The sequence below is a fragment of the Schistocerca piceifrons genome, chromosome 7 (assembly GCF_021461385.2).
Source record: "Schistocerca piceifrons isolate TAMUIC-IGC-003096 chromosome 7, iqSchPice1.1, whole genome shotgun sequence".
Classification (NCBI taxonomy): domain Eukaryota; kingdom Metazoa; phylum Arthropoda; class Insecta; order Orthoptera; family Acrididae; genus Schistocerca; species Schistocerca piceifrons.
This window is the reverse complement of record NC_060144.1, coordinates 402544334-402571517: the sequence shown is the minus strand read 5'-3', so window position 1 is coordinate 402571517 and position 27184 is coordinate 402544334. Positions and strand designations below refer to the sequence as shown.

At 38.6% G+C, this 27184-nt stretch overlaps 1 protein-coding gene across 2 annotated transcripts in view; it reads right to left on the bottom strand.

Moving 5' to 3' along the window:
* Positions 1-4931: 4931 nt before the first annotated feature.
* The window catches only part of LOC124804781, a 157121-nt gene continuing 134868 nt past the window's right edge, over positions 4932-27184 (bottom strand). For both annotated transcript variants that reach the window (XM_047265106.1, XM_047265107.1), the window contains 2 exons: positions 21705-22026; positions 4932-7069 (listed from right to left, as the gene is read on the bottom strand). In XM_047265106.1, the coding sequence (XP_047121062.1) occupies positions 5367-7069; positions 21705-22026 (2025 nt within the window). In that variant the 3' untranslated portion in view covers positions 4932-5366. The remainder of the gene's footprint in view (positions 7070-21704; positions 22027-27184) is intronic.

The following is a 27184-nucleotide window of genomic DNA, read 5'->3' as shown; positions in this document are numbered from 1 at the left end:
GGATCTTAACAAACCTACTGCTTCTCCTCTGACTCCATAGCTTTCTCTCTTATGGAGAAGAACAGAATGATTTGCACATTCAAAAGCCTTGGATAGGTCTAAAAAGGTGCCGATAACTTTGTTTCCATCATCGAGTTTATTTAATACCACTTGCAAAAATGGAGCTACAGCTGTTATTGTAGACCAGTGCTTCCTGAAACCATGCTGAAAGTTTTTTAATAGATAGTACTTACAGAAAAAATGATTCAAGTTGATCAAGAAATAGCCTTTCCAACAGCTTACTAAATATTGATGTAAATGAAATAGGCCTATAATTTTGTATATCTGTACCGATCTTATTTCAGTGACCTTTAACAGGTCAGGAAATGATTCCCTGACTGAAAGAGCTGTTTATTAAATGTTGCAGTGGCTGCATTAATTCATTGCTGCATTCTTTCAGGAATTTCGGTGAGGTGTCATCCCAGCCAGTGGCTGTATTTGCTTTTAAGTTGGAAATGGTTTCCAGGATTTCCAATTCTGTAAAACACCTCAGGAAGAATGAATTACTGACATTACTGGGATTTAGCACCTGTGGTAGGTTGATCACATCCTCCCTATTCATCTTACTAAACTGGTCTGTGAACTTCTCACATACTTCCTTTGGGTTACTCAGCAATTTGTCACTGTCACTTATTATTATGTTATTATATTATACTTATTATTATGTTATTGCACACTGCATTGTCGCTCCCTCCTCTTTCCTTATTTATTGTAATCCACAGTGTTTTGCTAACATTACTAAATTGCCTCATCTGTTCAGCATACATCATTGCTTTTAATGTCTTAAGTGCTTCCCTGCAGGTTTCTCTACACTCTTTGTATTTAGATTGGAAGTTCTGAAGTTTGGTATGTATAAAAAAAATATAAATATTTCATGTTGTTGTTGTTGTTGTTGTTGTTGTTGTTGTGGTCTTCAGTCCTGAGACTGGTTTGATGCAGCTCTCCATGCTATCCTATCCTGTGCAAGCTTCTTCATCTCCCAGTGCTTACTGCAACCCACATCCTTCTGAATCTGCTTAGTGTATTCATATCTTGGTCTCCATCTACGATTTTTACCCTCCACGCTGCCCTCCAATGCTAAATTTGTGATCCCTTGATGCCTCAGAACATGTCCTACTAACCGGTCCCTTCTTTTTCTCAAGTTGTGCCACATACTTCTCTTCTCCCCAATTCTGTTCAGTACTTCATCATTAGTTATGTGGTCTACCCATCTAATCTTCAGCATTCTTCTGTAGCACCACATTTTGAAAGCTTCTATTCTCTTCTTGTCCAAACTATTTATCGTCCATGTTTCACTTCCATACATGGCTACACTCCATACAAATACTTTCAGAAACGACTTCCTGACACTTAAATCTATAGGCCTACTCGATGTTAACAAATTTCTCTTCTTCAGAAACGCTTTCCTTGCCATCGCCAGTCTACATTTTATATCGTCTCTATTTCGACCATCATCAGTTATTTTGCTCCCCAAATAGCAAAACTCCTTTACTACTTTAAGTGTCTCATTTCCTAATCTAATTCCCTCAGCATTACCCAACTTAATTCGACTAAATTCCATTATCCTCGTTTTGCTTTTGTTGATGTTCATCTTATATCCTCCTTTCAAGACACTGTCCATTCCGTTCAACTGCTCTTCCAAGTCCTTTGCTGTCTCTGACAAAATTACAATGTCATCGGCGAACCTCAAAGTTTTTATTTCTTGTCCATGGATTTTAATACCTACTCCGAACTTTTCTTTTGTTTCCTTTACTGCTTGCTCAATATACAGATTGAATAACATCGGGGAGAGGCTACAACCCTGTCTCACTCCCTTCCCAACCACTGCTTCCCTTTCATGCCCCTCGACTCTTATAACTGCCATCTGGTTTCTGTACAAATTGTAAATAGCCTTTTGCTCCCTGTGTTTTACCCCTGCCACGTTTAGAATTTGAAAGAGAGTATTCCAGTCAACATTGTCAAAAGCTTTCTCTAAGTCTACAAATGCTAGAAACGTAGGTTTGCCTTTCCTTAATCTTTCTTCCAAGATAAGTCGTAAGGTCAGTATTGCCTTACGTGTTCCAATATTTCTACAGAATCCAAACTGATCTTTCCCGAGGTCGGCTTCTACTAGTTTTTCCATTCGTCTGTAAAGAATTCGCGTTAGTATTTTGCAGCTGTGACTTATTAAACTGATAGTTCGGTAATTTTCACATCTTTCATATCTTCCTTTAATTTTATCAAGTTAGGGGTAAGTTTAAGATTCTTCAAACTGTCCGTTTTCTTTAGTGTTTTGACCACTGGGCACACTTGGTTAAGACAATGGTCTGTTTTTTATGAGGTGAGAATTTGTCTGAAAGTTCCTCTAGATGACAGAAAATTTCTTCCATGATACTGTTAGGGAATCTGTACAGGCTAGCCATTATTAAACTGCTATTTCTAAGCTTTATTCTTATTGTAGCTATTTCAAAAGCCATCTCACATGCAAGTTTATCTAGTGACGTCTGTTAGTATTTTCTCCATATGTGGTCTTGGTGTGGTAATTTATTCCTGTGATCACTTTTACATTCAGTTTAATATGATTTTATTTCAACAACTCATTTACAACCCAGTTGATAAATAATTCCCATCTCTATTTACCAAATAAAATACAGTACAGCGTTCAGTATCAAGCAATGTTTTCTGAAGGACATTTTTGCTTTTATGGGGTCAGCTTTACTTAAAAATTAGCATAAACATTTTTACATCCTACGTACTATATGAGAAATCAAATTATAAATTTATTTAAATCTAACATGAGTTGTATGATGGTAGAATTTAATGCCACTTCCTTCTGTTTTTCACGAAATTGTCAAATTTCGAGTTTGCTGTTGTTAGTATGTAGTTTCTACCATATTTCTTAAAATTGTGCAGCACAAATCAAATGTCTCGTGATTGTTCGAGCAGACTTGATGCTGTATTGGGCGCTATGGTGTTTGCTCAAACACATTATTTTTTCAGCTCTGGAATATTCTGCATAGCAATTTATTCGGGCATGACTAACAACCAATTGTCCATCTGAATGACTTGATACTGTATTGGGCACTGTGATGTATCATGAAATCGCTAGTTTGTTCAAACAAATTATTTTTTCAGCTCTAGAATATTCTGCATAGCATTTTATTTGGGCATGACTAACAACTAGTTGTCCATCTGAATAAACAGCCACTGCCAAACTGTGTCCAAAAGCAGAGTTAACCCCCCTAGAGTGGCAGATTATACAGCTGAGCACAACATGCTTGATTCCAATACCTGCTTCACAACTCATGTCATTTGGATCACCCTTCCCCTTTCCAACACCGTTCTAATGAATTACATGTATGCGAGCTGTCCTCGCACCACACCTTTGATCCACAATATTCTGCTTGCAAATCAAAGAAAGTGCTAGTATCCAAAAAGATATAATTAAAAAACTGAACATTAACAAAACTGTTCACAGTGTTCTAACCCATTTGTTTTGAAATACAGAAATTACTTGGGTTCCTGATATTAGTTAAGCCTGCTTGATCAGAATTTCCATAACATCTGCAATTATATCACTTTGCAGTTGTCTTTGACTGAAACTTGCTGTGCTATATAAGATGCATTTTCATACTGTCATAAACTTTTCACACAGATAGTTACAGAAGCATAAAAAGAGTAATCTATCCTCGACCAAAGGGTTTATTTGACCATTGAGTGTTTCACTAGGCATGATCCTTCAGGAAGTGGCATGCATGTCTTCCTCTGATCTCTGAACTGACTTACCCAGCCAGTTATGGGACGATAAAATGGAATATAAACTATGGTGCAACTTGGGATTTTACACATTTGCAGATAATTGCCAGAGGCGAAAGAAACGATAAGTGACAGAAAAAATTGCAGGGTGGATAGTTATTGAACCATAAACACTTGTATTTGTTGTAGCCAACCACTTACCCTTGCTCCATCAAGAACAGTAGCCAGAAAAAAAATAAAACTGAAGCTGAAAAAGCAGTTTTTCATGCTAGAATTGAAATAGTGTATGTAATTATTGCAGATGATGTGTAAAACATGTAAAACCAGCCAACATAATAAGGAGAAGACCTTACACAATGTAAATAATTTAAGGAGTGCAGGTAACAACTCAATAAATAGTACAGGTAGTTAGTCACTGCGGGCACATAAACAAGATAGAGAACATAGCTAGCTTTTGGATAAATCCATTTTTAGAGGTACAGATTACACATACATGCACGCACACCCACCCACCCATCACTCCCCCCCCCCCTCCCCCCCCACTCCCCTCTCCCACACACACACACACACACACACACACACACACACAAACAAACATACACGCTTGCACAGCTAAATTCTCCCAGACGACTACACTGTGCTAGTAGCACTTCAACTCCTACAGCTGTGAACCTCGACTTGGGTGAGAGGTTGTGGTGGATGGCGTGAGTGAGGGGCGAAAGGAAGTGAGTCTTGTTGGGGAAGGGTGGTTGACAGCTGAAAGAGAGAGGCCACTGGTACATGAGACAGGAATGGAGCACAGACACTAGTGAGCTCATTCTGGCTGCAAGCGAGGTGGTTGACAGCTGAAAGAGAGAGGCCACTGGTACATGAGACAGGAATGGAGCACAGACACTAGTGAGCTCATTCTGGCTGCAAGCAGAGGGAACTGTATGCAGTGTATGACGACATAGAGTAGTGAATTAGGAGGTGAAGTTAGAACAGAGGAAAGAGAGATTTCAAGGAAGAGGGCGTAGTGCAGGATGAGTGCAGATAGGATGTTGGGGCAGGGGTGTAGAGGGATGTGGGGAGGAGCTAGCGGATTTTGCATAGTAGTAGGGTAAATAATAAGACTATTATCTTACAATACTGATTTTACTAATACACTTTTAACGGTCTCTTAGGCATAAATATGATTGACTGTGCACACGCCTGAACTTGACAATCAAGGTTTTATCATGTTCATACCAAAAATAAGTTGCGAAATGGAATTCCACTAAGCAATTGGCTATATTGTATAAGTCTCTTTGTATGAGATACATGATCTGGTGGCAACATTTAATGAACAAGCTGATTTGCAGTGTACAAATTAACCACCAGTAACATGTCATCACTTAATTATGTGACCCCCAAAATGGAACGTACTTAAAATATATATCATGTCAATTTATTCACCAAAATAATCATACAGAGTACAAGGACATATTTAAAGTTACATAACTGTTAATAGACCAAAATATAATTAATAAAATATCATTTGCTTCCCAATAAGACAATAAATTTGCTGGGGCACAGGTACCACAGTATAGGTTCAATATTTTTAATTACTGTCTTCACCAGAAATCATTGCCATTTGAACTGGCAGATTTCCCAGCTGAAATTGGTTGCTCACTTGAGACAGATGCATTAGAGATAGCCTGCTGTTCAGTTTCATAGTTTAGGTGATTCTGATTATCATTAATAGGAAGCACATCACTTTTGGATGTTCCAGCTTCAGGTTCGGTTTCGGTATCAGTGTCACAACTGGGTACAAACAACTGATCACCACTGGAAGCAGGAATAAATTCTGCATCACCTAAACTTAACCTCTCACTAGCAATATCAGTCAGTTTATGTAAGATGAAATCTTTTTTAGAGTCTTTTTCCTGATGACTGGCAGCTTTCTCATCTTGCAGTTCTTCTGAACTTTCTTCATGTAATAGAAGATCAGAAAAGCGGGGATTAGATAAAGCCAGTAGTTTTGAAGAAAACTCTGGAGGTGCCTGAAGTTCCATCAGCTGTGCACCACCATTTTCAGTTGTTGTTTGGTACAGAATCTTTGTATTTTCTTTTGAGTTTGACTCAGTGGCCTGAGCAGAATGAGGATTCTCAGCCAAATCAGACAGGACTAATGTTTTTAGTGGTTTTTGCTCATATAGTTTTGCAACACTATTTTCATCAGCCAAGCCAATTCTTTGTCCTTCAGTCTCTTTTCCTATTTTCTTTGAATCTTTTAATATTTTGAGAGTACTGTCTAATGGAGTCACCAAAACATGATTTTCTGATTCTTTGGTATTTGAATGCACTTCTTCAACTGTCGCTTTAGCTTGATGGCCACTTAGTGCAGTTATATTTTGCACTTTTTTCATTGCTGAAAGGTCTGAGCCATCAGCAGTCTCAGCAACAAGAGCATGGTATCTTTGAAAGCACACATTATTTTTTTCTGGTACAATCATATCTTCATTGGTTGAATGTATTTTTGCTGAATTCAGTGACTTATTCTTATGTGTATTATGTCCACAACTACCGTTGAAACTCTCCATAGTAACTGAATTATTAAATTTATCAGCATTTGTAGAACTATTTCCTATCGTACTACTTAACAATGGAGTCTTGTAGAAATGTGTTGTGTGAACCTCTCTCTGAGCCTGCATTTTAGCTGTCTGATAGGAATCAATATGTGCTGCAGCAATGGCATTTAAAGACCTCTGATCACGACTTGCAAGTGAATGCTGTGAAATTATTTCTGATGATGGAATATTGTAGATTATGTCAGATAAACAAATGTTCGAGTTTTGTGTTACTGTTGGCCTCGTGGTGTGGTGTGTATTTTGTGTTTCTAATGTGATATGGGAACCTTCTGCCTCAGTCGTTCCTGCTGCTGTAACCAGACTTTCTGAAGAGAAGTTTCCAACTCTCGGAGGAAAAGGTGTCAGTAATTTTAACCCAGACGGGTTACCTGTAGCATCACTTTTATTGGGACTATTATTATGTGGACATTCAGCTCTGACGGGATGTTGTAGTAATCCTGCAAGCATGTCAGACACTGGTGTTGCCCTCTGCTGTCGAAGACAGAATTCACGGTAACTGCGGTCCACTGCTTCACTTTCTTCCTCCAATTGTCGAAGACGGCGGCGGGCATCTCGCAGCATCTCTTCTGTCGGGCTCGTGTCTTCTGAAGAAAGAAGTACACGGCGAGGAGCAGAAAAACGTCGTAACCTCCTAGTACGACTACGCCCACTGACCGGAGTTTGTGTTGAAGCAGGTGCCACACATGCTACAAGAAAACAATACTGTCAACAGGTGAACACAGTAAAACTTTCTTTGAGTGTATTGTTTGTTTAAGAATATTAATTAATTACAAATAAAAAAATGTGCCATATTAGTGAGTCAGATGAGAAGAGGAATTTGATTAATATCCACAAATCTTCAATTTATATAAAAACTCAGTCCTTGATAAAAATATGCAGTTCACTTTGTGCGAGAATTTTAATATTAACTTTGTGACTGGCTACAAAGGGAAAAACAATGATACTGGATTTACTTGGTTACAACAGTGTGAGACAGAGAGTGAATTTTCCGTACAGAACACAAGAACCAGTCACACAGTTATAGATAACACATTTATCAACTGTTCTTTAATTCTGGGGCACATAGTGAGAAAAATTAATAATGGGTTGTAGATAACAACATATAAATGGTAACAATGCAAGGAGTTTAGGCAGAAGTATATCCAAAGATACTAAACAAACAGTTTAGAGATATGATACATTTTCAATATAAATATTTATGGGTAATCTCAAAGTCACACATGGTAAGAAGTCCACAATTTGAAACTTGATATACTAAATACAGCACATTTCCATTAACCTCAATAATTTCCTTGCATTGTCATTTCTCATTAAAATACAGAATTATTCATAAGTACTTCTGTGGTTTCAGGAGACGAATACCCAAAAACAGCAAGACGTATAGAAAAATGAAATATATCAATGGATAGAGCATCTTTCCAAGTTTTGATTCATAACATGCTCCATGGCATAGTTGAAATGGGGGCAGATGTGTCATAACATGTAGATAAATCATCCACTCCATACTGCTGCACTGAATTACTGTAGTTCACGTCAGCAGATAAACAATCCAATGCACAATTTTCCAAAGTGATCTGCTGTTGCACCTTCCCATGCAGTTCATTTCAGTGACCCCAGTGTACTGCACACACATACTGACATTTGCCGCATTGAAATTAAGCTTAGTGAAATGTTCAGACAGGCAGGTACTAGAGATGTGAAAATATCACAAGATTCTCATAACAGTACAGTGGAAAATAATGTTAGTATATCACAAGATTCACATAAAAGCACAGTAAAAAATAATGTTAATATATTGCATCAGAACATCAGGGGATTAAAAAACAAAGTAGATGAGCTTCTTGTTTGTATAGAAGATATAGAAACTGAGGCTGGAATAGATGTACTATGCCTGTCTGAACATCATACAGTCACAGGTATGGAAATGGTAAATGTAGGTGAATATAAGCTTTCAGCACATGTAAGTAGAGACACTATGGAGAGAGGAGGAGTTAACATATATGTTAAAATCAGTCGTAGTGTGAAAAATTTGGAAACTAAAAAATTTTGCCTAGAGCAACACGTAGAAGCATGTGCATGTGAGCTTAAACTAAATAAAGGCACTTTTATAATTTTAGCCGTGTATAGGTCCTCATTAGGAAATTTCCACCTATTTTTGAAAAACTTGGATTCATCATTGTGCTACCTGTCAGACAAAGCAAAGCAAATTATTGTTTGTGGGGATTTAAACGTAGATTTTCTGAAAGAGTCAGATAGAATGCTTGACCTTGAAGTATTACTTGGTTCTTTCAATTTGACATCTGTTATTGATTTTCCTACTCGGGTGGTACAGGAAAGCAGCACACTGATATATCACGTTTTCATAGACCAAGATAAAGTTAATCAAATAAAAACTTTTCCTGTTAAGAATGGTTTGTCTGATCATGATGCACAGCTAGTTACAGTATTTGATATAGCTCCATACAATAATGCAAAACAGTCCTCCAAAATAGTGCGTTCCATTAACGATTTAACACTTCAAAATTTTAAGGAAAACTTGCAACAGTTAGAATTGGATAAGGTGTACAGGAACATGATGCTAATTTAAAATTTAACCTATTTCATGATACCTTTGTGAGTATATTTGAAAACAGTTTCCCTAAGAAAACAGTGAAATATAATTGTAAGAAACCATGTAAAAAGCGATGACTCACTAAAGGGATAAAAATATTTTCTAAAAGGCAAAGGGAAATGTATCTTATAGCTAGGAGGAGTAATGATCCCGAAACAATGAAACATTGTAAAAACAACTGCACTGTATTAAGAAAAGTTATTAAAAAGTCCAGAGGTATGTGCATTATGTCTGAGATTAGCACATCTGATAATAAAATTAAAACAATTTGGAATATTGTGAAAAGGGAAACAGGGCAACTGAGAGCACAGGAAGATTGTATTTCTATCAAACACAATGAAAAGTTTGTTAACAAGAAGTCAGAAGTAGAAAACATTTTTAATAATCATTTTCTAAGTGTTGTAGAGAAAATAGGTTCCAGCTATTCATTAGAAAATGCAAGGCATTATATGGAAGAAGCAGTACCTACGCAATTTGATAAAACTGAAATTCAACCCACCTCTCCTACTGAAATTAGGAAAATAATAAATTCACTCGAAAGTAAAAGCTCACATGGAATTGATGGCATTTCCAACTGAGTACTAAAAGCTTGTTCCCAACAAGTAAGTAGGATCTCAGCCACATATGTAGTAGCTCACCGAAACAGGGAATTTTTCGAGATAGACTGAAATATGCTATTGTTAAACCATTGCATAAAAAGGGGATAGATCTGATGCCAACAACTACCTCCCAATCTCACTTCTGACAGCTTTATCCAAAATTCTTGAAAACGTAATGTATTTAAGAGTAGCATCACATATTTGTAAAAATGAAGTACTAACAAAATGTCAATTTGGTTTTCAGAAAGGCTTTTCAACAGAAAATGCTTTATATACTTTCACTGATCAAATATTAAATGCAATGAATAACCGAACATCACCCATTGGGATATTTTGTGACCTCTCAAAGGCTTTTGATTGTGTGAACAATGAAATTCTTCTAGATAAACTTAAGTATTGTGGTATGAGTGGGACAGTGCACAAATGGTTTAATTCGTACTTAACTGGAAGAATGCAGAAGATTGAAATTAACAGTACAGGTAGTCTACAAAAACCAGCAGTCTTGGGTCCCTTATTGTTCTTAATATATATTAACGACTTGCCACTCTATATTCATGAAGATGCAAAGTTAGTTCTTTTTGCTGATGATACAAGTACAGGAATCACACCCAAGAAACAAGAATCGACTGAGGAAATTGCAAATATTGTCTTTCAGAAAATTATTAAGTTGTTCTCTACAAATGGACTCTCACTAAATTTTGAGAAAACACAGTTTATACAATTCTGTACATTAAACGGCATAACACCATTAATAAATATAGACTATGAACGGAAGTCTATTGATAAGGTAGAATAATAAAAAATTTCTGGGTGTGTGCATTGATGAGAAATTGAACTGGAAGAAACACATCAATGATCTGCTGAGACAGTTAGGTTCAGCTACATATGCTATTAGGGTTATTGAAGATTTTGTTGATAAACATATCAGTAAATTAGCCTACTATGCCTATTTTCATTCACTGCTTTCATATGGCATCATATTTTGGGGCAATTCGTCAGTAAGAGAGAAAGTATTCATTGCACAAAAGTGTCTAATCAGAATAATAGCTGGAGCCCATCCAAGATCACCTTGCAGACATTTATTTAAGGAACTCAGAATATTCACAGTACCTTCGCAATACATATATTCACTTATGAAATTTGCCATTAATAACCCATCCCAATTCAAAAAATAACATCAAAGTGCATAGCTACAACACTAGAAGAAAGGATGATATTCACTATTCTGTATTAAATCCCACTTTGGCACAGAAAGGGGTGAATTATGCTGCCACAAGAATCTTTGGTCATTTGCCAAATCATATTAAAAGTCTGACAGATAGCCAACCAACATTTAAAATCAAATTAAAAGAATTTCTGAATGACAATTCCTTCTACTCAATAGATGAATTCTTAGATTTGAAGTAGTGAAAAAAATCTATTATTTTGTGTAAAGAAAACTTATGTTAAAGTGACATGTTCCACATCATTACGAAATGTCTTATTCATGATCTATGGAACAAGGATTAATGTATGTATGTATTGCAAAAAGTGTTCATATTCATCATCAGTGTTCTGCCCATAGGCAGGTTTTCACATGGTTAATCCCCAATGCTCTGCTGTCTTGTGTCCTCTTCTTCAGGTCTGCAATATTTCGACTTCCCTTGATGTTGTCTATCATCTTGTATCTCCTTCTTTCTCTCAACCTCCTCTCACAAGCTAGACCTTCTAAAGTTCCTGTTGGCAAGTGTTGACTCCTCAATGAATGTCCCATCAGTTCTTCTTCCTTTGTCTTACAACTTGCAGCAGTCTTTTCCTCTCACAAACCCTTTCCCACATTCTTTCGTTACTCACTGTTTTCCTCAAGCTTACCCTGTTAATTATCCTTCACAAGCACATTTCAAATGCTTCTAGCTTTTTTTCATCCTCTTGTCTCAATGCCCATGTTTCTGCCCCACAGACTGTCACATGCCAGAAAAAACACTTGCCAAGCCTTTTCCTCAGACCTTTATCTAGTTTGCCACATAATAATCTCCTCTGTCCATTGAATGCCTTCTTTGCTACAGCAATGTGAGTTTTCACCTCCTGATGGCATGTGAAGTCCTCAGTGATTGTACTTCCAAGATATTTAAATGCTCTTACTTGGTTAATAATAACTTGTTCCTTTTTAATATTTGCCAGTCTGCTTCCTTTTCCAGTCACCATACTCTTTCTTTTTGCTGTATTCTTTTTTGTCCTGTATTCCACACAAACTTCTCTTACTCAGCATTTTATTTACAGTTCATTTACTTTCTGCCACTAATACCATGCCATCAACAAATAAAATTTACTCAGCATTTTATTTACAGTTCATTTACTTTGTGCCACTAATATCATGCCATCAACAAATCATATTCATTCTATTCTCTTTCCATCAATACACATTCATCTTTTTCCATCTAAGCCTTTCGCAATAATCTCTTCCAGGCACATGTTGAAAAACAAAGGGAAGAGGCAACAGCCTTGTCTGACACCCCTTCCAATGCTGCTTCCTTTGATATTTCATTTCCAAACCTTATTCTTACTTTTTGTTGTAAATATAGAGTCTGTACCAGGTGTTTCTCATTCCAATCTACTACTTTCCTCTTCAGAATATCCACTGGCTTTTCCTCTCTACCCCGTTAAAAGCTTTTTCCAAATTAATAAAAACAACATAAATTCTCCATGTTTCTCAGTATATTTTCCCCCTATGATTTTTGACAGGTCAGTAGCATCTGTTGCACCTTTTCTTCTTCTAAATCTGAACTGTTTCTAAGCAATCCATCTTTAGCTGCATGAGAAATTAAGAGCTCTGATAGTTGTATGGTCCTCACATTTTTTGGTATTCCTCTTATTCTCAACTGGTATCATCTCTGCTGCAAGGAAGTCATCAGGCCACTCCCCTTTTTCGCACACTCCTTCCCCTATTTCCCAAACTCTACACCACTTCTGCTGGCAAGTTATGGATTCCACGTGCTTTCCAACTCTTCATCTCCTTCAGTGCCTTTCCTACTTCTGCCTCCAAGATGCTGTACTCCTTTCCATCTTACAGCACACACTCCTTCTCTTCAACCTGGATTTCACTTGGTATATGTTCCATCATATACAGGGTTATTACAAATGATTGAAGCGATTTCACAGCTCTACAATAACTTTATTATTTGAGATATTTTCACAATGCTTTGCACACACATACAAAAACTCAAAAAGTTTTTTTAGGCATCCACAAATGTTCGATATGTGCCCCTTTAGTGATTCGGCAGAGATCAAGCCGATAATCAAGTTCCTCCCACACTCAGCGCAGCATGTCCCCATCAATGAGTTCGAAAGCAACGTTGATGCGAGCTCGCAGTTCTGGCACGTTTCTTGGTAGAGGAGGTTTAAACACCGAATCTTTCACATAACCCCACAGAAAGAAATCACATGGGGTTAAGTCGGGAGAGGGTGGAGGCCATGACATGAATTGCTGATCATGATCTCCACCACGACCGATCCATCGGTTTTCCAATCTCCTGTTTAAGAAATGCCGAACATCATGATGGAAGTGCGGTGCAGCACCATCCTGTTGAAAGATGAAGTCGGCGCTGTCGGTCTCCAGTTGTGGCATGAGCCAATTTTCCAGCATGTCCAGATACACGTGTCCTGTAACGTTTTTTTCACAGAAGAAAAAGGGGCCGTAAACTTTAAACCATGAGATTGCACAAAACACATTAACTTTTGGTGAATTGCGAATTTGCTGCACAAATGTGTGAGGATTCTCTATCGCCCAGATTCGCACATTGTGTCTGTTCACTTCACCATTAAGAAAAAATGTTGCTTCATCACTGAAAACAAGTTTCGCACTGAACGCATCCTCTTCCATGAGCTGTTGCAACCGCACCAAAAATTCAAAACGTTTGACTTTGTCATCGGGTGTCAGGGCTTGTAGCAATTGTAAACGGTAAGGCTTCTGCTTTAGCCTTTTCCGTAAGATTTTCCAAACCGTCGGCTGTGGTACGTTTAGCTCCCTGCTTGCTTTATTTGTCGACTTCCGCGGGCTACACGTGAAACTTGCCCGCACGCGTTCAACCGTTTCTTCGCTCACTACAGGCCGACCCATTGATTTCCCCTTACAGAGGCATCCAGAAGCTTTAAACTGCGCATACCATCGCCGAATGGAGTTAGCAGTTGGTGGATCTTTGTTGAACTTCGTCCTGAAGTGTCGTTGCACTGTTATGACTGACTGATGTGAGTGCATTTCAAGCACGACATACGCTTTCTCGGCTCCTGTCGCCATTTTGTCTCACTGCGCTCTCGAGCGCTCTGGCGGCAGAAACCTGAAGTGCGGCTTCAGCCGAACAAAACTTTATGAGTTTTTCTACGTATCTGTAGTGTGTCGTGACCATATGTCAATGAATGGAGCTACAGCGAATTTATGAAATCGCTTCAATCATTTGTAATAGCCCTGTGTTGACATTCTACATAATCTTGCCATCTGCTCAAACTCTCCTGTGGTTTTTCAGTTAATGTCCTATTCGCTCTTTCTATTCCCATGATAGTCTTCCTTCTTTTACTTTAAAAAACCATCTCCCTAACATATCTGTACATCATTTCATACTTTCCTCTCTCTCCATTTTCTCTGTTATCTCACATTTCTCCTTCATTCATCTTTCTCTTACATCTTCAGTTTCACATTTTAATTCATTATTCAATTTCGTGTACCTCTTTTTGCCTTCTTCATTTTCCACATTTTCCCATTTTCTCCATGCTCTTATCATTTTCAGCTTTTTTCCATTATCCGTTCTTTCTTGATATTTTTGGACACCCTAATTTGTAATACTTCTTGGGCATAGTCCATGAGTTCTTCCTTCATTTTTATCCACTGCCCATTTACTCTTTCTTCAACTCTACCCTTCCCATTTTTCCATGAACCTGCTTTCAACTCTGAGGCCTTACTTACCTCCTTGAGTATCTCTAGTTTAATCTTACTTTTGCTTCATTCATCACCTGTAATGTGAGTTAAAAACTTGGAGACATGCTCTGTCTACTGATATGTGCCTATTTTCTGTATGTCTTGTAGTTTCCACACACCTACCTTCTGAACCCCCAGAGATACTTATCAATAACCCTATATAGCAAGCAAAAATACAGAACTAACAAGTAACTAATAGCATTAGACTGTGTTATAGAAGGAGCCGGGAGATCCATAACAATGCAAAGGAAGTGACAACTTAGTCGCAGAACTGCATTTACAGACAATACTGAAAAATGCATAAGGACAACATAAGGCAATCAAAATCATGACCTGCAGTAAGGAATAGGTATCTCTCTGATAAAAATTACACCTTTATGGTGTGCTGAAATCCATCAGTGTTGTATAAAATATTTATCATTTCCTGCCTGTGGTTGGTAAGTAAGGCATTAAACTAAACTCTGCCCAAAAAGGCCATGAAGGCCCAACGGTACCGACCAGCCACCATGTCATCCTCAACCCACAGGTATCACTGGATGCGGATGTGGAGGGGCTTGTAGTCAGCACACCACTCTCCTGGCCATACGTCAGTTTATGGCACTGGGTAAGAATAAGTTAGAGTACAAAGAAACCGGTAAAGGAAATGGACAAGAAAGACATCGAATTAAATATTAAAACACTTAAGAACAAGGCTATGTGGCTGTAATCAAAATTAAGAACAGTGCATATCAATGTACACATTATAATTCTGCACAAAGTCACAAATTCAGTTTCTTCTTTCAGATCAACCAGATTTTACACAGATGGAAGTAATCATCAGTTAGTCCACATTATAAAATATGAAAACATGTTGTTGTTGTCTCCCCAGCCTGAAGACTGGTTCCGTGCAGTTATATACTCTAATCTATACTCTGCAAGTCTCTTCATCTTTGCATAACTATTGCAACCAACATTCCACTTGAACCAGCTTACCATAATCAAACCTTGGCCTCTGTCTACAGTTTCTCTCTCCACACTGCCTCTGTCACTAAACTGACTGTCCCTGTGTGCCATAGGATGGGTCCTATCAACCAACACTTTTTTTTAAAATCAAGTTGTGTCATAAATTTATTTTCTCCCTAAAGCAATTCAATACCTCTGCATTGGTTATTCAATCTAAACATCTAATCTTCAAAATTCTTCAGCAGCACCAAATTACAAAAGTTTCTGTTCTCTGTGTGTCGGTACCACTTACTGGTAATGTTTCACTTTCCTACATGGCTACACTTCAGATGAATACTTTCAGAAAAGACTTGCTAGTACTTCAATTTAAATTTTAATTAGATGTTAAAATATCCTCTTTACTACTGCCTTTGTCAGCTATTTTGCTCCCAAAATAGCAAATCTTTTCTGCTACTTTCAATAACGCATCTCACTTCCTAATCTAATTCCCTTGGCATGACCAGATTCAATCTGACCACAATCCATTATCCTTGTTTTACTTCCATTGATATTAAGCTTATCATGTATTTTCAAGACACTAGCCATTCCTTTCAAGTGATCTTTGAGTCCTTTGCTATCTCTGACAGAATTCAATGTCATTGGCCAACCTTAAAGTTTTTATTACTTCTTTATGAAGTTTAATTCCCTCCAGATTTCTCTTGCTTTCCTTTACTCCTTGCTCAATGTAGAGACCAAATAAGATGGGGGGTTAGACTATAATTCTCTTTCACTCCCTGCCCAACTACTGCCTACCTTTCATGTGCTTCAACCCTTTTATCTGGTTTCTATATATGCCAAATAACTTTTCTGCCCCTGTATTTTATTGCTGCTACCTCCAGAATTTCAAACTGTGCTCATTTCAGCATTATCAAAATGCTGTAAAAGTAGTTTTGAATTTTTTCAGTCTATTTTCTAAGATTAAGTAATGCAAAGTTCAAGTTAGGATAACAATACAGAAACCGTAGATTGCTACTCACCAAATAGAGGAGGCGTTGACTGGCAGACAAGCACAATGAAAAGAATGCTATAAATTTTTATCTCAGACAATGCCCTTTATCAGAAGTAGAAAACTCGGATGCATTCATGTAAGCACACCTCACACACACATGGCCACTGTCATCTCCAGGCACTAAAATTACAAATAGTGTCAGTACTGTCTCGCATGTTTCACCATTCTTACAAAGCAAAATAGATTTTTCTAAAATTTGGAATCCACCAGTCTTGCAATTCTTCTGTAAATAATTTGTTTCGTACTTTGTCTAATGGCTTATTTAACTGACGGTTCAGAAATATTCTCAGCTGTCAGCACCTGCCTTCTTTGGAATTGGCATTGTTATATTCTTCTGAAGCATGTAGGTACTTCATCTGTCTCATATATGTTGCATATATCAAATCTCCATTATCATCATCCACTTTCCCTTACCCTACCATTATTTCGCAGCATCTGCCTCTCTCATAGTCATGCACTTGAAAAAGGCCACCACCACACAGGCACATCGCTAGCCAGGCACCTTCTGAATTCTGAGCAACAGCCTCCAGAAGACATTCACTACTTAGGACTATCTACTGCTTCTGTCTCACATCTACTGGTACATCACATCCTTCTGCAAATAGTGTTACCAGCCACCAGAGAGATTTCTATCAACCGTGGACTACCTTGGTTCCACCAAATACAGGTGTGGATGGAGATCCTTCTGCCAACAGGCACAAAAGACAATGCACCATCTGCACTCACTCAGTTACTGCCATTCCTGCAATTTTACAGTTCCCACAGTTGCACAGTTCCAGCAGTTGCACAGTTCCAACACCTGCACAGTTCCAGCAGTTCCATTCAGAAGACTACAGTTTCAGCTTAGCAGCCACTATTTATAGAGCAATAGGAACAATTAACTATGAGTGTCTGCATTATACTTTCAGTCATAGTGACTATGTCACAGACTGCCAGAGACAGCAAAATATTTAGATTTAACTTTATTAAGTAAAGGACATCAAGTGTCACATGTCAAACTATTACCAAAGTTAGATATAGTTATGTAACATCACTGTGAATAAATGTTATTGATTATTTCTTATTGTGTTACCACTTTCTGTTCTAGTGCCAACCTGTCAAGCAAGTGTATAATTAGATATTACCAGCATGCACTGTGCCATCTTATACAAAACCACAGTGGGAATACGTTTCTGCTGCTGTGGATGTTTGGGCTTAATTGATAGTAACACTCAGTTACACCAACCAACTGCTCTGCACCTTTACATTTTTCCTCTAGCCATGTTTTAGATGTTGTTCATGTTTTAGATGTTGTATTCCCTTTTGTCTGCTTCATGTACAGCATTTTCAAATTTTCTTCTTTTACCAATTAAAGTTAACACCCATTGGTTGTCCAAACTTTCTACTGATCACGGTCCTTTTTCCTATTTTATCCCTTCACTATTTCATCTCTCAGAGCTAGCCATTCAACTTATATTGCATTCCTTTGCCCTGTTTCAGGCAATAGTTGCCTAATGCTCCCCACTCTCAAAAATCCTGATTCTATCAAATTATCCATATCACATCATCTTAATTTTTTCCTACTTGTAATCTTCAGTTTTAATCAGCAGTTCATAGCCAATTAACTATGGCCAGTGTCCACATCTGCTGTTGGAAATATTTTGCAGTTTAAAATCTGGTTTCAAAATCTTTGTCTTACCATTATATAATCTATTTGAAACCTTCCAGTATTACCAGGTCTCTTCCATGTGTACAGTCTCCTTTATGATACTTAAATCATGTGTCTGTAGTGATTCAGTTGTGCTACATGGTGACTTTTCCTTTCATATCTTTCCTCCATTTCTTGTTCTTCTACTATTTTTCATTTTCATTAGCTTTTTTTCCTATCTATTATATTCCAGTCTCCTATCACAATTAAATTTTTATCTCCCTTTAATGTACTGAATAATTTCTTATATCTCATAACACATTTTTCAAATTTTTCTTCAACTAGGGAGCTAGTAGGCATATATAATTATACTATTGTGTTAGATCTTGGCTTTGCTTTGTGGCTATCTTGGCTATGATAACACATGTGACATGGAGTTCACAGTAGTCCACCTGTGTTTCTGTTTCCTTGTTCACTACTAGCCCTGTTCTGACATTATACCTGTGGGGACCACAGCTCACATGTTGCTCCACACTATCCAATGGAAATGCAGCAAACAACCAACACCAGAATCATAGTGCTCTCCTTGCATGTCGGGTAGACCGCTACCTGCCATGGCACCAGCATCGAAATTTGTGCAGTTGTCGAACCCACATTATGTGAAAGTAACAGCAGGACAATAATGGTGCACGTGATAGCAGCCATTGATTTTGTTGTTCTGCAGACCAGTAAATAGACTTATCTTTGGGTGAATTATACCATTTATTAACTAACTGCACCAGCAACAATTGATACAGCAGCAGCAGCGGCTATTGTGCTAGAACAGTGATAGCTTATGGAAAAGACAGCTGCATGGCAACACTGACACCAGGAGCAGCTATGTACATGGTGGGAAGCAGAGGGTCCTGTTGTGCAACTAAGATCTGCCACAGTCATGCAGCCCAAAAAATGAATGTCCATTCACTCTGGGATCGCCTGCTGGCCACCCAACAGAGACCAACACCAGTTCTACCAGTGGCCTGGGCATGATCCTGCCTGCAGCCTCAAATTCAAAGAGTCTTATTACCTACCAGCTGTCCTAGAAACACAAATGAACAACGTGGCATTTTAAGCACCAACCCTCAAGACGATCATCCCTCGCTGTGGTTCATGCACATTCAAATCATTTTTTTCACAGCCAGGATAGTGCACGACTCCACCAAATACTCATATATGGTGGCATTATTGGACACTTGCTCCTCCAGCAAGGTCAGCAATGTTACTAAAAACCCATCCGCCTCCAGAAAGTAAAACAGACGAGCTCATTCGACAGCTTTCCTTTTCTAGCACACAATGCTTAGAACAACTGTTGCACAGGGAGGAACCTGACAACAGGAAGTCATTATGGATCCTTCCACAACTCTGCATCCTGCCCAGCCCAGACATCCTGGATCCATACCTACGACCCATATGGATTTCTCACTTGCCAGAGACACGCTGCAACCTGCTCTCGATAACACAAGAACTTGAGCAAGCTTTCAGTGATCATGGACGCACTAACTGAGGCCACCACTCCACAAGTGCTTACTATAATGTCCACCAAAGTCAGGCTGAATGACATCACCTGGTGTTTTGGTGAGTTGATGCAGCACATCATATCCCTTGTTGTATACAAATGATTGAGCTTCACGTCATCACAGAGGTGATACTGTCTGTACTCCTCACCTTTGCCAGCCCAGAACAGGTGTTTCTACCACCGTCATTTTAGCAATAGAGCATGTAGGTGCAGATCACTATGTTACTGGGTGAGAAACGTGAATGGCGGGTTTCCACACCTGGAGGGCAAATCTGCTACAAGCACCAGCCTGCATAACTATCATAATACTTGATGATAACAAACAGGACCACTAAGAGGCAGTTTCAAATTGATTCTGGCTTGGAAATGTGGGCAACTGTGACCATAAGCAAACTATGACTTAACTGCTGCAAATGGTTTGCTCATAGCTACATTTAAGCTTGTGACTAAATATTTACATTGATTTATGAAGGTTTTTCGGGTGGCGATTCACTGTCGCAGACATGAGTTGCATTATCACCAGGCTAGATTTCCTGTTCTCCTACGGTCTCATTCTGGATGTGATGAGTCCTTTTGTTCTGGATCGGGTCATGTCATTGGAGGTTGAATGCCAGGCCACACAGTGAAGCAATCAATCAGTACAGTTCCTCACCATGCCACCACCACTGACACGCATACTAAATCAGTTTCCAATGGTCAGCCAGCTGCAATCATCACCCCACCACTCAACAGCGCAGCACATCAGGACCGAGGCACTTGACAAATTCCACATCGCAAAAACAAAATTCGACACAATGATGTATGCAGGCACGACATTTTCAGAAAGCAACTAGGCTTCTCCCCTGCATCTGGTATCACACTTCGGGATAAATATGAGCATTCAAAAAGGACATTTTTATCCTGGAAGAAGGTGATGGGAGATTCACGTTGCCATTTCATGAATGTCTTGAAAGCTACTGTTCAAATGCATTGGAATTCTAATTCTGGTGACCCTGTATATATACTCTTGTCATGTACATTGTGGTTAATAACTTATACTGTCAACTATGCAACCAAAATTAAATGCAAAACACTTAGTAGAAAGTGGGCAGAACACTGCACTTGAACACCAAATCCTCAAACACCACTGTGCAAGTTCTGTTTTCAATATACTTCCAGCAGGAATAAAAAAGCATAGGTGATAAACTTTGGATTTTCAACACTACATTGAGATACTTAATTTTACCATCCACTCTTAGAGCTTTAGTTTAACAATTTGCTGCACTGTACTACTAATGTACATCATATTTGTGTACAATTGTAAATATCTTTTTTGTGTGTTTTGCTAATTAATTAGCATTCTATGGTCTACTTAGGGACTCAATCAACAACCAAATAGCTTTGCTTTAGACAGATCCACGAAACTAGCAGGTGGCAGGGGATGTAAAATATGATCATGATTACAACAAAAGGATATTACTTTCCAGATAATGCTTTTCCACTTCTTTCCCCTCCCTCTCCCATAGGCTGTATTATTCAAGCTCTGGTTGAAAAAGTGTATAAAAGATTATGGGGGAAAAGTGCATAAAAGATTATGGGAAGAGCACAGAAAAATTGTACAACTGCATAATTCTCATCCAATTACATCATATATAGGCATCATGGTTTTTCACCAAACTCACTGATAAAGAATGAAATTTCGTACAATAAAAGTAATAACAGCTTACAGTACATGAAATGAGTCAGCTTACTCTCCAAAGGCATTGAAAAGAAAACTGCAACTTACGTTTGCAGAAAATTATCAGTAATTTACTATGGTGTTCTGGAGTCTTGACACTGTCCAGTCATTTATTCATAGTACTGCCTAGTCTTCTAAACACCCACTAATCACCCAGACCAGGATTACCTTTCTATATTTTCAATAACTGATACTCAAAACTTCTATATTTTCCCTCAGCATCTTGATTATGTGTTATAATAATAGAGTAATGAGAAAAGAAAATTGTACTCACTTGCACCTGTAGCACGGAAATGAAGTTCTTCATCCTCTGGGCGGTAAAACGCCCTTTGCTGTGGACTACGAGGTGGTAATGGAGGAGGAGGAGGAGGGGGAGGAGGAGGAGGAGGGGGAGGTGGAGGAGGAACAGATGGGCTTGAATCTGCAGGAGCCACTAGATGTGTCTGAGCAGGACTATGAGAAACTGATGGCGCCAAGTGGAGTTGGCCCCATGTTCGTAGTTCTGATACTTGTACTTGTTGTTGTCGCATCAAGTTCCGAAGTTCCTCATTTTCCAGCTGAAGCCGCTGCACTGTGGCACGGATTTCTTCAAAATCCTACAGTAAAAGCAAAGTGAATAGATTTCAAAATATATACATTACAGAATGAAAGTTAGGCATTTCTTCATTAAGACAAGATAAACTTTGTAAATGACCTATGCAAAATAACTGGAAAATTCATGAATTTATTTCACCAAAATGCATAAAAAATGAACATCTTAATTTAATTTTTTGTGAAGTTATAATTCTTATTTGAAACACAATGTAAACTCTCTGTCAAGACACTGAAATGTCTCATAACCAATATGCACCTCACCTCCCACATAGTAATGTAATGTAATGCCTCTGAGATATGAAACATCTAAAGCACTAGGGATACTGTAGTGCATGTGGATTTCATACATTTTGTAGCCAATGTCCTATGGACATGTTACTGAATGCTGTATCAGGCTATGCATCTCAGTGTATGTAATGTGCAGGTAAAATAAGTCACTAATGAAGACTCGTTTTCTACCAGAGTGATCAACAGAGACAAAGCAGTTGATCCAAGGGTTCTGACTATAGGAGTCTACAAGTATTCCATGAGGGATCTTTCACTGGAGATATTTGCACAAATGTTTTCCATTCACAATGTTACTGTGAAGTGAGAACTGTCAGAACAATAATAAACCCAGTCAGAGTTTGACATCAGGAATAGAGCATCAATGCTCAGTTGTCTGCAAAAATGGATAAAAGGTTAAATGAATTTAAAAGACTTTTCAAGCACCCACTCTGCTGCATGATAATGAATAAGAGAAAGAAAAGCAAAGGCTGTGGCTTAGCTGCCATTTGTGGGATCTATTTCTGCCAAGATCAGCAGGATTCTCAACAAGCTTAACATTAAGTGTATGCTCTGTCCACCTATGAAAATACGAGGACTATCATGAAATAAGGGATATGAGAGATATCGTCATTGAAGCAGAAACAGACTTCAGAGGACAAAAGACTAGGGAAATGTTTCTGAAGGTGAAGTACCTCTGCAAAGGTCACCAGGCCAAGCAGAAATTTGTCAAAGATTCCCATGATAAGATCCTGATGAATGCTTCCCATGGTAAGATCCTGACAAATTATAACGATACAGCTGAGAGATGGAAAGAGTACTTTCGACAGCTGCTAAATGGTGATGAACCTGAACTGCGCAGTTTGATTTCCAGTACCCAAATACAGCCAATCCAGATTATTCCCCACCTACCCTGGATGAGATAGAATCAGATACCTTAAGCAGAAGACTCCAGGTGAAGATCGAATACAGGCTGAAATGATCCAGGCAGGAGGAGAGAAACTTGTAGAAAGAATACACTGACTGATACAGGCAATAAGGACCAAAGGAGAACTACCAGCACAGTGGAAAACAGCTCTGATTTGTCCAATACATAAGAAGTGCGACAAACTGAAATGTGACAACTATCAAAGAATCGTCCTGTTTAACGTCTGCTATAAGATCCTGTCCAATTGTCTCATACACAGAATTCAGCCAGTGGTAGAATCGGTGATTGGGGAGTTCCAGGGAGGTTTCTGGCCAGGGCAGTCAACAGTAGATCACATCGTCAATCTTCTGGCAGCTTACTGAGAAACTGGGTGAATATGTAAAGATTTGCATATTTTATTCGTTGACTTTAATGAAGCCTATGATTGTATACATTGCAAGAGCCTTCTCAGCTGTTTAAGGAAATTTGGCATGGCGGAGAAACTCATCAATCTGATAAAGATCTGTCTGTGGGAAGAAGATGGGAAATCGTGTAACTGTGTAACTGAGGAATTTGAAATTGTGACAGCACTCAGGCAAGGAGATGAGTTGCTCCCTACCCCGGTCAACTTTGCCCTCAAGAAGATCGTACGCATGATCTTCCAAAAGAATGAAGGGATTGAAATCGAAGGAAAGAGACTGACATACTTGACCTATGCAGACAACATCTATTTACTCTCTAGGTCTGAAGAGGAGTTGGAGCAAATGACCAGAGCATTAAAGGAGGCTGCCAGCAAATTTGGGCTAAACATAAACGAAGCCAAGACAGGGTACCTCGTTATGATGCATGGTCAAAGTCAGACTGCTGGTCATCTACAATCACTGCAGGTGGGAGACCAGTCCTAAAGAGAGTGCATGAATTTAAATACCTAGGGCCACTTTTCACTGAGAACTTGTCATGTGAAGCAGAGATCAATGCCAGAATACAAGCAGGAAACCGATCTTACCATGAACTAGCACAATTGCTTCGGTCCAGATATCTCTCCAGTCATTTCAAGATTCGACTATACAAAACCATGATCCAGCCTGTTGTTCTATATGGCTGGGAGCCATGGAGTATCCAGAAACGGGACTTACATAAGGTCCTCGTTTTTGAGAGAAAAGTGCTTCGGAAGACCTTCGGTCCGGTTCTGGATGCAAACACAGGGGAATGGAGGATCAGACACAACCAAGAGCTTGAGGAACTATACCAGCAGACCAACATAGCAGGAACTGTCAAAACCAAACAAATGCAGTGGGCCAGCCATGTGGCCCGAATGGAAGATCACAGATGGCTTTGGAAGGTCCCGGATTTCACACCTACAGAGAAAAAACACATGGGAGACCCAAGAAACGTTGGAGGGATCCTCCATGAAGATTTAAACCAAGCATCAATAGATGTGGACAGATAGCAGCAATGGACAGAATACAATGGAAGAGGAAAATTTTAGCAGCGTGTGGTCCATTGGGCCTGATCATGTAGAAGGAGAAAAAGAAGAAGAAGAAGAAGAAGAATTGTGAAATGTGAAGGATGATCTTGGCTTATGAAAACCAGGAATTTATAATATACTTTGTCAATATGGAATGCCATACACTGACAAAATAACTAGGAAAGTGGACATCAGGTGCAAAGAACATCAGAGGCACACCTGGCTGAGAAAAACAATTAAATCACGTATTGCCAAGCACTGTCTGGAACTTATCATTCTATGATCTATGAGAAAACAAGGGTTCTGGCAGAGACTGATGGATGCTGGAACAGCATTATAAGAGAGTAAATAGAGGTAAAGGTGGTGAAAATCTCATGAGTCATGACACTGGTTACCTGTTCAACAATGCCTGGCCTCCTGCACTGAAGTTGCTAAAAATGCAGCAGCAGCAGCCAGAACTCAACAAAAAGAAGAAATGAGAATGTGGAACTGAGGAGTGAACCCCAGACAGAGCACCAAGTGCAACATGCTGAGAACAGAATGCCAGATTGCTGTCAGGTGCACTGGACCAAAAATGGAATGCCAGCTTGTGGCCAGACACATCAGGCTGAAGACACGGACCATCCCAGAGTACTCCTAGTGGAAGCAGACTGCAGATGGAACACCTAGAGTCAACCATGGAGGGAGAAGGCAGTATATATAAATATTTGATCCCTTCCATTTGAATAGCAGTCTCAGGTAGGATGTAACGTTATGCATTTGTAAAGACATAACAATATCTCGATATCTTTAAAACTGTAGAAGTTAATATTTCACAGAAAACCTTTGAATTAACAACTTTTAATCACTTCATGTGAGTTCAACAAACGGTATCTCAGATGATAGCACTGAATTGTACCTATCATCCCGGAAAGTTACATATCTGTATCTATTTTATTGCTTGATTTATGAGGCCTTTTACATCTTTTCCATAATGCAAATGTTTGTCAGAACATCATATTCTCCACATTTACACAGCAAATGAATGCAGCATTAATATCTCATATTTTGTTATACTTGTGTTTTCATTTAATGAATAGTTCATTAGTTTGGCGGTAATTTCATTTAAATGTTTATTGCAAGTGCTATTAAAAAAGTGGTCAGTTACATGTGTTGTCGGACACCACCTTTGTAAAAAATGCCAAAAGATACTTCTGACAAGCAGGCATAAATGATTGTTTAAACTATATTTAACAACAATTCACTGTCATTTAACGTGAGTGCACTTGCGAAAAAATGCTGGCCTATTCAATTGTGAACCAACTGTTACTTTTATTTATTGTAAATGGTCTGAATGTAACTGAATGTTTATAACATTTCTTTTGTTTAAATATTGTTATAATATATTAATTTAGTGCAGCGAAGTGGTCAAGTGAGTCAAATCGTATCTGTAGAGCTTGAGAAGCATGTATTCTTGATGGGCCAATGAGAGTTGGATCGTGGTGGAACACTGATGGAGTCCAGTGGAGACTGGGACTTCCCGAGTGGAACACTCATGAGAGTAATTCTGCACACTTTGTGGTGACTTGTGAAAGAAGACAGATCTATCTAGAGTAATGTGTGCGATTCAGTCATATAGATGATTGTTTCTGGGTAGTGAATGGCTGTTATAATACTCTAACTTTTGAAGGGAATTTTTATTTTGCGAGGTCGGAATGTGCTCCAGAGCAGTACTCTGATTTTTGCCACTTGATTTATGGAACTGAGAATAGACTGAGTATGGATTACTACTCATTGTATCATGTGTGTTAATTGGTGGATCATTACATGAAGCCGGCCGCGGTGGCCGTGCGGTTCTGGCGCTGCAGTCCGGAACCGCGGGACTGCTACGGTCGCAGGTTCAAAGTAGTTCTAAGTTCTAGGGGACTGATGACCTAAGATGTTAAGTCCCATAGTGCTCAGAGCCATTTGAACCATTACATGAAACTCTGAACTGTTTTGAGCTGGTGAATATTTTATGTATTGTGATTGCAAAATGGACTTAGTTTTTGCATAACTTTGGTGACTACTTAGTCTGGAGAATTTGCTAACATTCTCATAACACTCTCAACATAACTTTAATGCATTTGATAAAGCTATTTTCTGCATGTATTTTAACTGAACATCTTAGGACCACTTCCTGTTTGAGATGTCCTTTCTTGGATAAAAATTATTCAAAATAATTTTGTTGTCTACATCAGTTACAGACATGAAAACAGAATCCTTTTTATTAAATTATTCGCCTATCTTTTATTTTATATTTCTGTGTATTTTATTAACTCACAATTCTAGCCAATGCATAGACTGCAGAATCACAGCTACAGGGTATTATTTGCAGCGAATTAGCTGTGAGGCTTGAAATCAGACATGCACAGTTTGACCCTATGACTGCATTGAGCTATTCTTTTTCAAGTGGAACCATGCATAGACCAAGTACCTGAAGTATGAGTAAAAACACAATTTTTACTGTAACTCTGATGAATTTACTGCTCTTTGACATTCA